This window comes from Aphelocoma coerulescens, chromosome 12 (assembly GCF_041296385.1).
Source record: "Aphelocoma coerulescens isolate FSJ_1873_10779 chromosome 12, UR_Acoe_1.0, whole genome shotgun sequence".
NCBI lineage: Eukaryota > Metazoa > Chordata > Aves > Passeriformes > Corvidae > Aphelocoma > Aphelocoma coerulescens.
In genome coordinates, this window is record NC_091026.1 from 5927488 (window position 1) to 5942071 (window position 14584).

Sequence of the window (14584 nt, forward strand, 5' to 3'; positions counted from 1 at the left end):
GATTTCTTCTCATATAAACTTTTGACTTACGAGTAACACTCAGAACTACGTTTAGATATTGTTTGCCAATATGAGCTGTGTCATTTATCTAAAAAAATTAAAGCAATGTCCTACAAGTCATTCAAGGAGTTGGGAAGGTAGAATCTCTTTATGTATTAGAGCTGATATTTGGTGATGGGAGACCACTGTTATCATTTCCTGCAAGGTTTGTATGGTACAACTGGAAACACTGTCACTCCCTTACTTAATTGAAAGGTAGTTTAATTTTTTCTGTGTAGATGGTGTCAGTATTAAAAGTGTTGCCTAGGATTATTGTGTGAAAGAAGTGGAAGTTGCCTGATTGATTTTTACTGCTTGGTGTTTTGAGATGTGGTTTTTCTGGTTGGTTTGTTCAGCATCAGCATCCTTCCCATGGTCGGGTGAATCACTGTTGGAGTGTATAAAAATAAAAAGCAGAAATACTCTTTAAGGAGTAATTCTTGACACGTAGTTGAATCATTTTCCTTCTTAAAAGTATGTGTAGTGCCAGAAGACTTTGATTGTACAGACACTGAGCATACATAGGAGTTTGTTTTGCAGTAACTAGAATTACACATAGGCATAGATGTTTTCTATTTAAATTGTGATTGTATTTTATTTTTCTCACTGTGTTGGCCATTGATGAAACTCAGGATGTCAGGGTGTGTGTCATATTTATTTCTGAGGCTCAATGGTTTTTCTTGAAAACAAAGCTGATTGTGTAAGAAGGGATGACAGATAAATCACACTGGTATTTGTTAGCTGAATTCCTCTCTTACACTGCCAAGCCATCTCCACTTCTCAGCTACCTTATTCTAGATGTTCTCTTGCGTATTGTGTTCTCAATAGACCTTCAAATCCTGGGTAATCTGTCAGAATAATTGACAGCTCCCTTCTTTGTTTCTCTAACTTGGGGGAAAAAAATAATGCCTGAAGCAGGCTACAATAATACCAGGTGGAATGCAGAAAAAATTGGGATGAGAGAAAAAGTGTAATGAAAACCAAACCTTTCACCTGCTATTCTGTATTTCAGTGGTTGCTTTTCTTATTGAATCATTATTCTTTTTTTTTTGTTTCTTTCTCAAGAATCTGCTTCACAGAATCCTTATTTTTATTTAAATTCCTAAATGCTTTATTGTTTGAAAGGGGAGTTCTCCTTCACCTGTTGCTGATTTGGGTAAAATTCCCTCAGAAGTTCACTTCAAGTGCATTTTCTATATTTTTCTTCTGAATTCTGAATCTGTTATTCTTTGTCATCGATGGCTCAAACTCAAATCATCATAATGCTACTAACCTAAGCTTTTTCTGTTGCCCCTGTGTTAAAAATCATGGTTTTTATTGCAGAGCTCATTATCTCCTTTGCCATACTGAACTGCTCTTTGTGGGTGCATTTAACTGTCCTCCCTTAAAGTGGCAAAATTAAATTGCTTGAAAATATGCACTGTCAACCAACTTGACAATGACTTTAAGTGTTGATAAAACATGACTGGACCTGTGTGATTGGCTTTGTCTGGATGCTAAGGAACAGTTTGTTGGCTTCTTTCACTGCTATTTAGGCTGAGCTGTGTGTACAGCTATCAGTGTTTGAGCTAAACGTTACTTTCCTCTGACTTTATAAACAAAATCCACATAAATGCTGGAGTACTGAAAGATCTCAGTATTACTTATCTTTTAGCTTCCAAACATCTGTCTCTGAACCTTTTGGCTGATCTATCAAAGTGATTCTGTAAAAAGCTTTTTTCTTGCTGCGTCTTTTCATGGGTTTAAGGTGGGCCTGTTTTTTTTCCTCCCCCTTTCCTTGGCTTGCTTCTCCTGCCTTAAGGACTGCATCAAATTTGGCTGCTTCCAAGCTGACAGGTCCTTCCTCACAGGGTAAAGGCAGTGTTGGGGATGAGAGAAATTCTTCTAACAAATATTATCGGTAAGTAAATTGTGCCCTTGGAGGAAAAGCTGGGTCATCATCATCTGGAAATGCTAAATTTTGTTTGATTTTCTTCCTTATACCTGCTGTGGTGCTGTGCTTTGGATTAGGTTGAGATAAATGCTGATAACACACTGATATGGTAGTTATTGCTGAGTGAGAAGAACGTGCAGTCCTTCATACCGACTGATGGACGGTGGCAGTGCTCTGTGGGGTGCCTACAGCAGTTGAAACTGGCAGCACAGGGATAAAGCCACCTGGGCTGCTCGGCTGTGGCTGGATGTTGCTGCTCAGGTAGAGAACCTGCTTGTGGAAGTGCATCATGTAGGTGCTCGTGGATCCAAGAGCTGGGCCACTGAACAACAGCAGAGCAGCCAGGGGGTGGGTCAGGTTGCTGAGGCTGGAGTGGCTCAGGTGGACCTGCACTGGCAGTGTGAAGGTGAATTACAGCTCCAGGGGCCCATGGCACCTCAGGCCTTCAGGGAAGAGGTGCTACATATAGATGTGCTCATGATCCAGGTGTGGACTTGCACACCCTGTCAATGGTATTGCAATAAAAATGACCCAGGTGAACGAAGAAGGCTTTTTGATGAAATGAGGCAAAGCACAGCAAGGACAGAACCAGAAGTGGCTTCATCAGGCAACAGCCCAGCACCACACACCAGCACTGCTGCCCTGGAGGACTGCTGGGACAGATGGAGCCCAAAGTCATGGACTAAAGGAGCTCAATGGATGTTCTAGAGCGATGGCCCACAGACTAAGGGAATGATATCTGTGTTTATATCAAAAGGCAGGAAAGGATGCATTGGAAAGTGTAGGGCCCAGGCATGCACTCAGCCCATCTGCTTTTTCCCAGTCTTCACTTGGCTCCTGCAGGACAATGCTGAGCCCATTACTGGAGGTGCCTGAGGAGCTGATCTTGTAGAAAGGCAGAGAATGTCAGGCATAGCTTATAGTGTAGATGTGAGATACCATGCCCCAGGTTTGGGACAAAAGAGAGGGATGCTGAAGAAGTCTTGGTGAGACCATAGCCAGTGTGGATGCCCTTTTACTCCACCTAGGAAGCATAGGAGGCTGCTTCATGTTCAGGCACTGTGTGTGCTAAAAATGCCAAAGGTGGGGATGGGGGAATGGGAGGAGATAGAATATACAGCTTTCAGTATGCTGAATTCCTTCTTCAGATGAATCCCAATAAAACAGGATCAAATAACCAAGTTATTAATTGGGAGAGACTTCTTGTCATTGCCCTTCTCCTGCAATTAGTCAAATACTCAAGTATATATAATAGAAGATGTAAGCTGGAGCTCAGCTTTCTGACTATGTTGGATGGACCATCTCATAAAATAGAGGCAGACTCATGGCCTAGTAAGAATTTCTCCTGTTGAAGTCTTCAGCCTTCTGTAGTCATGACTGTGTTCCTGGTCATGGAGTCACGAGCTTCACTTGTTTGCTTACACACTCTGGGTGACTGTTAATGGTTAATATGGTAACCCTTTCCTGTTTTTTCCATTTTCATTTTTCTCTTTTTTTTTTTTTCTTTTTTTAAATGTCTTTCTTTACCTTTTCTCTTTCATAGTAACAAAAGATCAGCCCAAGGGGATCGTTTATCAGCAATAACCATGGCATTGCAATATGGATCAGAAAGCGATGAGGATGCAGCTTTGGCTGGTAGGAACTGAAATGCAGTTTCTCTAATTCTTTTCATTCAAATGTTCACAATGAACAAATCTGTAGAGCTCCTGATACATTGAAATATATATATTTCAAAAATATTTTGCACTCAGTGTGTAATTCCTCTGAATCTTGCAGCTATTAAGATAGGGTAGGCCAAACTTACTGGCATGCTTTGAATATTCAGTGTGTTTCCAAGTATACTTACCCAAGCTTTAGGGAGCTGTTGGTTGGTTTTGTTCCTTCTAATGTGGAACAGAGGAGGAGATACTGGAGAACACACTGAGGGCTCTGTGCAGCAAAAGAGATTGGTAGTGCTGCAATTGTTTCTTTGTTTATTTTGTTATTTACATGATTTCTTCATTGATGTTAAAAGGTGCATCTGTTTAATATATATTACTGGGGTACTTATTTCTTACCTGGTAATTGAACTGTCCTCTTCACAGTTTTCTAGTTGATGGATATGTAGAATTTTTTGGATTTTAGCTCTTGCTGCAAGCAAAGGCATTTTGATTCCTGGTTAGCCCAGAGTTCTGTTATTGCATCAGAGCAGCTGCTTTCTGGGAGGTGTGGGGAGTATTTATTAGCTGGGTTTTGCTTGTTTGATAGCTGTTATTTTTTTCAAATTGCAGTGCTGTAAGAACATGTAGCTTTTTATATTTTAGTGATTTAAATTCTTGGAGTGATTTCACCACTTTCAGGTGCCATCTTTTCTATGGACATTATTGTCATTTTCAGGGGACCTCTCTCTGTGTGTGAGACATTTGCCTTGCTGCTGTTGAAGCTCTCCTGTCTTTATTGCATTCACCTAGGAGGCAATGTTAATTTTTTTGGAAGACCTGTCATCCCTTAAGATTTTCTGTCCTTCCAGTGTACTACTTGGACAACCCTATGCTTTCAGTCTCTAGGTGACAAGGATTTTTCTTTAAACTAAGTGGTATTTTTATTAATTGCCCTGCTGTCTCATTTTTTTCATTCCTCTAACGCTTGTTAAAATAAATGAGAGCGGGGCTGCATGGCTGAATGTTAATAGAACTCTCTCCTTCTTGAAACAGAGAACTGAATTTTTATGAGGTTATTTGGTTGTAGCTGTTGCCTAAGCAATGAACAATATCAGTTTCTGACTGAGAGTTTATCCTGACAGCTGCAGATGGTGTTTTGGTGTGATGGAGCTTGTAGAACATTTCCAGCTCCAGTGTACAAGGATGTGAGCAGCTTCAGCAGCTCCCTTGCTCCTCATTACAAGTCTATAAAGGCAGGCATAAGTGGTCATTATGTATTACTTACGTGTATTTAATTTTGTAAACCAGGGTGTTTTGGTTTTTACTGTATCATTTAGAGATGGTTTAAGATGGATGCTGCTTTTGGGTTTACTGGCAGCTATCTTCAGTTGGACAGTGAGCATTCATTGTTGTTTGGGTGCTTTGGGACCACAGAGGGCACTGGGGTTTTTTGTGGTATCTGCTGTGGTAACAGCAGCATGAAAGGGCAATAACTGCCTGTCCCTCTCCTCTGCCAGTTCTTGCTTGGGATATGGGACCTGATGCTACTGCACATTAAAGGATGTCCAGTCTTGCATTAGATTGTTGGTTCCATAGCAAAAATAAGAATTTTTCTCTCTTCTAGTCTGAATAATACATTCTTCTTTGGCTCTTAATATAGCAGGTTTTATATTAGGAGATCACTAATTTTCTGAATATGTAAGAATATGTGATGTTTACACATCACTTTTAAAGAACATGCACATCATAATGAAAATGTTTATAGTGTATTTTATGTAAATATAAAAATACAGTAAAAGTGTAATACATAAATGCTTTCATTTTAGTACATTTTTAAATTGCTAATTAATACCTAATTTACTTAGAATTCTTTTTAGGGAATGCCTTGTGTTCTACTTTCAATGCAAAGAAAATACATTTCTTATTTAGGGTATTGAACTGTTTTGTTGCTGGCTCACACATAGCAGAGGACAGCAAGTACTTCTCTAGTCCCTTTATGTTTTCTCCTTCATAGAAAAAAGTTATTCTGCTTTTTCTCTTTGTTTCTTACTTTTTGGTGGAGCACTCAGAACTGAACAATTTGAGTAAACAGACCAAACTGTTTGAGTAAACTAAACCATAATTTATTTTTGAAACTTACTTTACCTGATTGCAGTCTCTGAACTGTTGGCCTGTATCTCCATGATCAGGGTACAGGACAACACAGTGAGAGCTCCAGTGGTTTGTTTCTACCCAAGTTACTCTGTCCAGCTCCTGCTTTGCTGGCTGTCGTGTAGTATGTGCTGGGCCATTAAGTGATGCTGATTGGCATCATTAGGATAATTTTGAGTGTCTCCCCAGATCAGTACTGAACATCTTCATTGCATGTTTGCACATCTGCTGGTGCCTGGTTGTGTTTTGGCTTTGCCTCTGACCCTGGTAGGTCCCACGTGCCACAAGCTGACGTAGATCTGGTGTCAGCCTGCAGAGGAGCAATGACAGCAGTGTGTTGTTACAGTCCGGGTGTCCCCTGGCTTTGTCACCATTTCTTTGTGACTTTACTGAACGTGGATAGAGAGCTTGAAACTGTGCCAGCCTCCTCTGAGCAATAATGGAAATGCCAGCTGGAAACCTGGCATTCGAGAACTGTGTTTTGTGTGGTTGAATTACCCAGTGTGTCATCTGCCAGGCTGTCCATCAGGCCCACAGAGGGGAAAAGGGGTGAATAATTTAACTTCAGCATGTGCAAAGCCACGCAGATTTTGTGTTATGTCTCTCTGCAAGGTACAAATTGCACTGTTTGTGTTACTTAGAAGTGTGCAAGTATTGGCCATTTATTGCTTCCCAGTCTGTATTTCCAGTACCAGTGTTTTCTCATTCCTGTTGTGTTTCTGTTGTTCATGTAATGTTTCTCCTAATTTTATCTGCAGTAATTATTAGCTCTTCATAGCATTTCTTTTGTTCATCCTAATCCTGAAAAAAAGATAACCAGAAAAGTTTGCTATGAAATTTTTTAATACTTCATGATGAATTTTTCAGTCTAATTATATCATCACTATGAAACAATTATTTCTTCTTTGTTTGCTGCATGTCTTAGAGGTGCATAGTCAGGCTTTAGTGTCAGTTTTTTCTGCTAAGCTTCACAATTTTGTATTGAGCTGTGATTAATACTATCTAAAGGATTGCAATGAAGTGGTTTTTCTTTTTTTTTGCCAGTTTGAGGCTCATTAGGTATGTGTTGTGTCATTTTCTGAGGTGTGAATCTGACTGCCAGAGAGGGGTTTCCTTTTCTTCTGCTTTAGAACTTTATCCACCAAAAACCCCACTCTGAGCTGTCCTGCTGAGTTTCCTGTTTTTCTTTTCTCTCTCTGCAGCTGCTGCTCGTTATGAAGAGGGGGAATCTGAAGCTGAGAGCATTACTTCCTTCATGGACACTTCTAATCCTCTTTACCAGCTTTATGACACAGTTAGAAGTTGCCGAAATAACCAGGGCCAGCTCATCTCTGAACCCTTTTTCCACTTGCCCTCCAAGAAAAAGTATCCTGATTATTATCAGCAAATTAAAACACCCATTTCATTGCAGCAGATCAGGTGAGAAAACAAAATGCAAACTACATTTGGTGCAAAACTATTCAAGGGTTTCTTTTATTCCCAGAATCTTCTCTTATGGTCAAGTTGTTGGTACCTAATGCTGTGTTTGCACCATCTCTCCTCTACATCTGATTGCTGCTTGTTTCAACTCAGTCTGCATCAGTCTGTCAATCATCTTTTATACATGGCTGCTGTTGGTTTTGTTTTCCATTGAGTTTCATCTGTAATGTGCCTGAAAATTGCCATATGAATAACTCTGAAGGCCAGGTGTGCAGCAGAGATGAAAGTTTTTGCAGAACTCCCTGTTCTCTTTCCTTGACCCTGATGGCGTGATTACCTCTTACTGCCACATTTTTCTATGTTAATAGTCTTCCATGTGAATTGTAGGAAGAGGGTTGCAATTACATTCCTCCTGTCTGGGTCACAGTGTAACTGTGGAGAATAATTATTTTCATGATGATGTAGCTGGTCTGGACTGAAGCCAGCAGTTCACCATTTATAAAGCTGTGAACCATAAAAGGTCCCTGAGCTGCCAGACTGCAGCTGTCATATGAAAGACCTGAGTGAAGTGAGCAACATCTTTATGGAGTGGCTCAAGATAAGCCAATATGATGGGTGTGAGTAGGGTCCTGAGAACATGAATAGGCCTTAATGGTGCTGCCCAGCCTTGGGGGGCCCAGGCCACTGGGGCTCCAGGCCGTGCCCAAGCCACACCCCAGGAGTGCCAGTCCTTCAGCTTCAGTGAGGGAGCACTGGACCCTCCCACTGCTCATCCCTTTGTAATCCACTCTGATGCACAGGTCTGTACATTTTAGTTATACCATAATATGATCTGTCAGACTTGGTGTAATTGTTGAATGAGCAGTGTCTTTGTTAAATCAGAAGCTAACAAAGCTGTTTTTTGGTTTTTTGACTTGTCAGAGGGTGTTTTGCGTATGCTGGGGAATAAAAGCTGCCACACTGGTTATCTCTCCATCAGGGGCTTTAAGGCATTTTTTCTTATGTCTTAGTACAGCTGTAATAGTGGCAAAAAAATTGTCTTGCCTTGAACAAAGCACAAAATGTACTTGATGAAAAAAACCCCAGTGAAACTGTGAAGAATCATTGACAGTTGTGAGGAAGCTTTGTGCCTGAATGTACCTAAAAGTATTGGCTCAAATTATGTATAAACAGATTTGTTTGGGAGAGACTTTCCATTAAAAATATCCTTGGTATCAGTTACAGAAAGAATAACTTGTCATAGAGAGGCAGCTGCATTTCTGCTTTCCTTACAGCGTAGGCAGGTTGCATCTGGCTGTGTGAGCAGAGCAGAAATTCCACACAAGTGTATGAAGAACTGTAGATAAAAGTAACTTGGCTTACTGCTTGGGAGCTTAAAAAATCAAAAAGGGACAGCCAGGCTTTTAGAAATAGTGTTTGAGGCTCACAAGTTGAAGTACAATGTTTATAGTAGTCTTAACTTCTTGCAAATTCTGAAATTCAGCCGTCTTTTAAATTACCATGCAATCTTCAGTTCTTACTATACCTGAAAAGCTTTGAAGTCATGCATATGGACACTTAATTGATGTGCTTTGGGGAAAACTGGAGCATCATGGCTTTACTGATACTGCAGATATGTCTTTAGGTATTCAAAACTGCCACTCATTAAGGGTAGAGGCTGTTTGTGGGGTTTTGGGTGTTTGGTTTTCTGTGGGTTTTTTTTCCTTCTTGTGGTGGTGGTTTTTTTGTGTTTGGTAGTTTGGGGGTTTTTTTTGAGATGTACATAAATAGAGCATATCTTCTGTTCCCAGATGGGAACAGAAAAGTTAAGTGTCCTAGTGGAAAGCTGACGGAGGTGGAGTGAAGCCTGCCAGTCCTGTTTCATATCTGTTTGGCTCTGGCATCTGGCAGCCTCAGCTGTCCTGCTAGAGTGAACTGTGAAACGTGTGGCTGTTGCAAATTTTACAGCTAGTCGTGTATTTCAGAGAGGTTTGTGTGTGCTAAATTCAGGAAAAGTCTTTAAAATAATACATGATTTCCAGAGCGAGTGTGTGAGTGTGTTTTGGTTTAATGAGATTATACCTATCCCAGCCTCTCAGTCACTCTGAGTGTTGTGAACCTCAGTCATTTGTTGGGTGCTGATCCTGAGCTGTTCCTGGATGTGGGAGGTAATCATGCTGATGGCTTTTAGTTTTCTCCTAATTTGCTCCTGGCTTGCTGTTCACAGAATCGCAGAATAGCTGAGGCTGGAAGGGAGAGACCATCCTGCCCAACCCCTGGCTGTTATAGGGTCACCCAGAGCCTCCTGTCCAGGTCTGTGTCCAGTCAGGTTTTGATTATCTCCACAGATGGAGACCCTACATCCTCCCAGGGCAACCAGTGCCAGTGTTTGACCACCCTCACAGTAAAAAACGTTTGTGTTCAGCTGAAATTTCATTTGTCTTCATTTGTTCCCGTCACGTCTTTCCCAGTCAGGGGGCACAGCTGAGGTGACCCTGGCTCTCCCTTCATTGCCTCCCACCAGATGTTCAACACAGTGATGAGAATTCCCTGCCTCAAACGGGGCAGAGCTCAGAGCTGGAGAGCAAGAAAATCCTACTTAAAAAGAAAGGCATGATGCTGTCAGAGCTATAACTGACATGTGGTAAAAGTGCCTGATGCAAACTTGACATCGCTGGGGAAAATCATTCTGTAATTACAAATAACCACAGGAATAGTCAGGAAATGATGCAGGAGAATGTGTTCAGTTACCAAGTGCATAAGTGATCCTGGCAGGCTTACAAGAACACTGTTCCTTATTAAATTTTACAGTGCTAAGAAGTGTGATCCCCAAGGCAAGTGGGTCAGGCTTTTTTATACCAGAGGAGGAAGGTGTGCCAGGGAATTCCCTGGCAGCAGCTCTCTCTAAAACATGTGGGAGTACAGGCACTGAAATCAGTACCTTCACTGGCACACCCCAGTGTCTTGTGCTCCTGGAGTTGTAGCTCAGGTTTAAAAATGTGTGGGGATCTGGTGTAAAACATGCTTGGGTTTGTGTGATTTCTAATTTTGGGGAATTGAAATGAATTTTTCTTATGAATGTGACCCTTTCTGGACAATGCTCTGTGACACAAGAATCTAAATGATGCTTTTATGTGATGTGTTGAGGTTCTCTCGAATTTTGTGGTGGCTCTTGTTGATTTTGAATGTTATAGATTATTTGAGTGGAGATTATAGTAAATGTCATCACCTGGTCAAGCATATTTTGCCATATAACTTAAGCAGTTCTAGCAATATGACAAATAAAGGAGTGGAACTTATTTTGAAATAGTGGGGACTGGTGCCTGGGCTGAAGTTTGAGGAGATTATGGAGAACTTCTGTGTTTCTGTTTGCTTGATTTATGAATGAGCCAATTGGGAAGAGAAAATGGCATCTCTAATATTTTGAAAATATGGTAAATTTTTACTTCGTCTTGAGATTTAGGAGTTCTTTCATTCCTTTTGTTAGTTAATATATTATTTGGTGAGTATTGTGTATTTTTGAAATCTTCTGTTTGTGTAACCAGTTTTCCTACCTTAGCAAGTACTTTCAGTGCATAAGGTAAGTAAGGCCTTTATAAAATCACGAGTTCAAATAAACAAGGTTGCCAATGAATTTTACAAGACGACTGTCATCCTCAATAGGACATTTGTCAAATGTATCTCTTGACCCTATTCATTCTTTGTTACTGGCTTGTTCTTCCAGAGGAGGCAGGACTAGCACTTCACAATTTCTGAATACAAGTAAATAAGTTGGATCATCTGGTGTTTGAATTTTTTCAGTAGCAAATTTTTAGGCTAAGTGTGCATCTAATAAGCGGATCTTTTGATTATATGGAGAGAGTATCTCTCTCATCATCAGTCCTTTCAGATATTCCATCTGGAAGGACTGATGAGTTTCCAGTACACATTTTAGGGAGTTGAGTGCCAACTTACAGTATTCTTTTAATTGATATTCTGATTTCAACCAAATTACATGTCAGTGTTCTTTTGGGCTTAGTGGCATTATGAAACTGTAGCCTTACTTTTAAACTTTTTTTTTTTTGCTTATTTTGCAAAGGTCATTATGTTTAAAAGGAAATTCTTTCTAGTTTTACCCATGCTTTCAGGTACAATTATATCCCTGTCAATCATTTTCATAGAAATTTCTCTTAGTTTCTAGTATGTAATTTGTGTAATGTTGGCAGTGACTTTCAGTAGAACTGTGGGTTTTAGTTTCAGCCTCACTTTGTGAAATAAACGGATGTTTATAAAATCCATTCATCCTAAGATTGGTGAGATGGCTTGTTAAAAATTTATTGTGAAGCTGCACTTCATCCTCTAAATCCAGAGAAGTCATGATGCTTGAGTTCTGCTGAGTTTGAGTGTAATTAAATCTGTTCAAAGTACTTAGGTGAATAATCTACCTAATTAATCATCCTATTGTTTGCTGACAGCACGTACAGAGAGAGAATGGTAGGAGAGGGGGTTCTTTGCAGAATTGAACTGAATCACTTTTGTGCCCGTACATTTTTCATTCCTCACACCCCTGGTTGGAAGTTGTCACTTTCCAAACCATTCAGTCTAAGTCTGGATTTTTACTTTTACTGTCAGGTCTTTGATGAACACAACTGTGAATGTAAATTGTTTGCTTAAAATCACATAGCCTGCACCTTGATTTTTGGATTGTGGAGAAACAAATGTTGGTAGCAGCAAGCTTGGGACTGAAAGGTTTTATACTAGATTTATTTTGTGGTAGTGATAATGCTCCATCAAGCTGGGTCACATTCAGCCAGGTGCTGCAGAAACCAGACTGGATTTAAAGGTGGTGTGTGAATGGGAATGTGCCAGGCAGGACGGTGAGGAAGGTGTGAAGGAGGATGGCTGTGGTTTGCAGCTTGTGACAGGCTTGGGGGCTTGTGTTTCTGCAGATTAATATTTTCTGCTGTGTGTAATGAAGTGTTGGAAGGTTTAAAAAAGTAAGATAGCACTTTCAGCAAGAAAACACATCAAGTTAAGCATTAACTCATGTTGATTCATGTGTTTAGCCTATGAAAAATGGCTTTTTTGTTGTTTTTAGTCCTCTTGTAACTGTTTTAATATGAAGTGCTCTTTGCACGTAGCACCAGTCAACAACCAGGTGTTTTTTTAAGAGAAGGCACAAATTGAAGAGTTTAATGTGAGAGGTGCTGGGCGCTTTTGGCTCTCACTGAAGGTGAGTGGAATTGATGAAGGGAAGGCAGTGTTTGGGGCTGTGCAGAGCTGGCCTGCCCTGAGGTCAGGGCTCAGGGGCACTGCAGCAGTCTCAGCAGGCTGTGCTGCTGCCTCACCTGTGAATCTCACCTGAGTATGAAAACAGGACTTCAGTCTCCACAACTTCCAAAATTACTGAAGCCATTCTTTGAGGAGACATGTTGCCCTAATATAACAAGTGGAAGATGTTACTAGAGAATCTAAAAATAAATCCCCTTCCTGTAGTTAGAGCTCTTTGACTATTGATTTATCATGAGAATGAAGATATTACAGAACTGTTTGCACTGTATAGCTAGTGAAATAACTGGCTGGTATTTCTCTTTTGCAGAACCAAGCTGAAGAACCATGAATACGAAACTTTAGATCAGTTGGAGGCTGATCTGAATCTGATGTTTGAAAATGCCAAGCGCTACAATGTACCCAATTCTGCCATCTATAAAAGAGTGCTGAAAATGCAGCAGGTTATGCAGGTATGTGGAGGAGAACAAGCAAAAGGATATAACTTCTCATGTAAATTCATTTCCCTAATGGATATTTTTCCAAAATAATTTTTAACTAGACCTGTATTTGCAGAAGTATTTTCATGCTTAGGGGGAAGTATGGGAATGAAGAGCATCACAAAGTGATTTTTTCTCAGCTCACCTGCTGCTTTCTGTGATTTCTTGCAGTCACTTTTTTCCTTACTATGACTCCTAACTCAATTAAATAGTGAGAAAATTGATGATGCAGGTTTTTTTAGGGTTTGCATGCAACTGGATAATAGTAAAACCCTTCAGATTTCATTAAGTGTTTCAGCTAAGTGCTGCAGTCTGAAATGGCATTGTTTTCAAATTGGTTCCTCCAAAGTTGTTCTGTCAGTTAGAAAGAGCTATACTGCTGTTAAATTCTGTTCTAAAAGTGTCTGGCAGTGAGGGTTTGTTTTCCTCACACATTTAAAATGGGTTTGTCAAGGGTTTGTTCTTTTTTCAGGCAAAGAAGAAGGAGCTTGCTAGGAGAGATGACATTGAGGATGGGGACAGCATGATTTCTTCTGCTACATCTGATACTGGAAGCTCAAAAAGGAAAAGGTATCTGCTTCTGTAGTTCCTGCAGGCCGTGACATTGCTGCATTTTTCATTTGTTAAAGAGAGTATTAAGCCATGGTTTTTAGCACTTGTGTAAGGATTTGTAATTCTGAAACATCATTAAGTGTTGAGTCTAATTAATTCAAACCTATTTGCTGACTTTTATTTCCCTTGTTTGGTCTATTAGTTGACAGTTGTCAACATCAGTTGTGAGTGAAATGGACACTGTAATAGCACTGGATTAGGTAATTTTGTCAGTGGATTTCAGGATTTTTTGTGGGGGGATTGTTTTATTTTAGCCTGACAAATAGATAAACTGATTATTAGAGGTTGATTGTGTTGAGTCCTGTAACATAAACCAAATTCCCAGTGATTTGCAATAGACTCTTTTATTAAGCATAATGATGGCTTATGGGAGGTATTCTTTACAGAGATAGCTGTTATGTAATTAATACTAGTGATGCATTTCATTCCAACAAGGGCTAGTTTCTCAAGTCTGCCTCATGGTATCACTTGAAATAAATTCCAGCTCTGATAATATTACTGCAGTGGTAGTAACAGCCAGTATAAAATTCAGCATCTTTCTTTGGTGTTGCTTATGACCTTCAGCTTCCTGGATATTTATTTCTTGTTTTGTCAAAGTAACAGCAGTTGTGGGGGGAGGAAGGGAATGGAGTAGAGCATCAGTAATGAGTCACTGAAGAACAATCAACCAAGTGCAACAATGTGCACTCATTAAAAATCTGCAGAGAGAAAATATGAGCATGGATTTAGGAGGTGACGCCGTCTAGGGATGCTGGGAAGAAGAAACGTAGTGGAAAGGAAAGGCAGACCACAGAACCAAGTAACAAAAAGGAACAAATTGCAAAAATTGCTAGCTTTGTGATCTTCAGATTCAAAAAGAATTACTAGCCTAATCAAGCAAGTCAAATTGTCATCGGTGTCCTTTTAACCCCATGTTGCTTTTGATCACCTTGTGCCAAATAATACTGAAATACTTAAAAGGAAAAAATCTGTCAGGCCCTGTCATCTAAGAACAATGAAAGAGGAAAGAGAACAAGGGATTTGCCATGTTCATAGGCAAGGGAGATCAGAATGATGCCTGAAGA

At 40.1% G+C, this 14584-nt stretch overlaps 1 protein-coding gene across 4 annotated transcripts in view; it reads left to right on the top strand.

The window, feature by feature from the left end:
* PBRM1 (polybromo 1) overlaps positions 1-14584 on the top strand; it is a 59497-nt gene that overhangs the window by 11099 nt on the left and 33814 nt on the right. For 3 of the 4 annotated variants that reach the window (XR_011154877.1, XR_011154876.1, XM_069028377.1), the window contains 5 exons: positions 1841-1939; positions 3516-3607; positions 6966-7182; positions 12740-12881; positions 13381-13478. Coding sequence is in view for 2 of the 4 variants with exons in the window: in XM_069028377.1 (XP_068884478.1) it covers positions 1841-1939; positions 3516-3607; positions 6966-7182; positions 12740-12881; positions 13381-13478 (648 nt within the window). In the remaining 2 variants the exon portion in view is untranslated. The remainder of the gene's footprint in view (positions 1-1840; positions 1940-3515; positions 3608-6965; positions 7183-12739; positions 12882-13380; positions 13479-14584) is intronic. The other variant, XM_069028378.1, reaches the window with a different exon arrangement.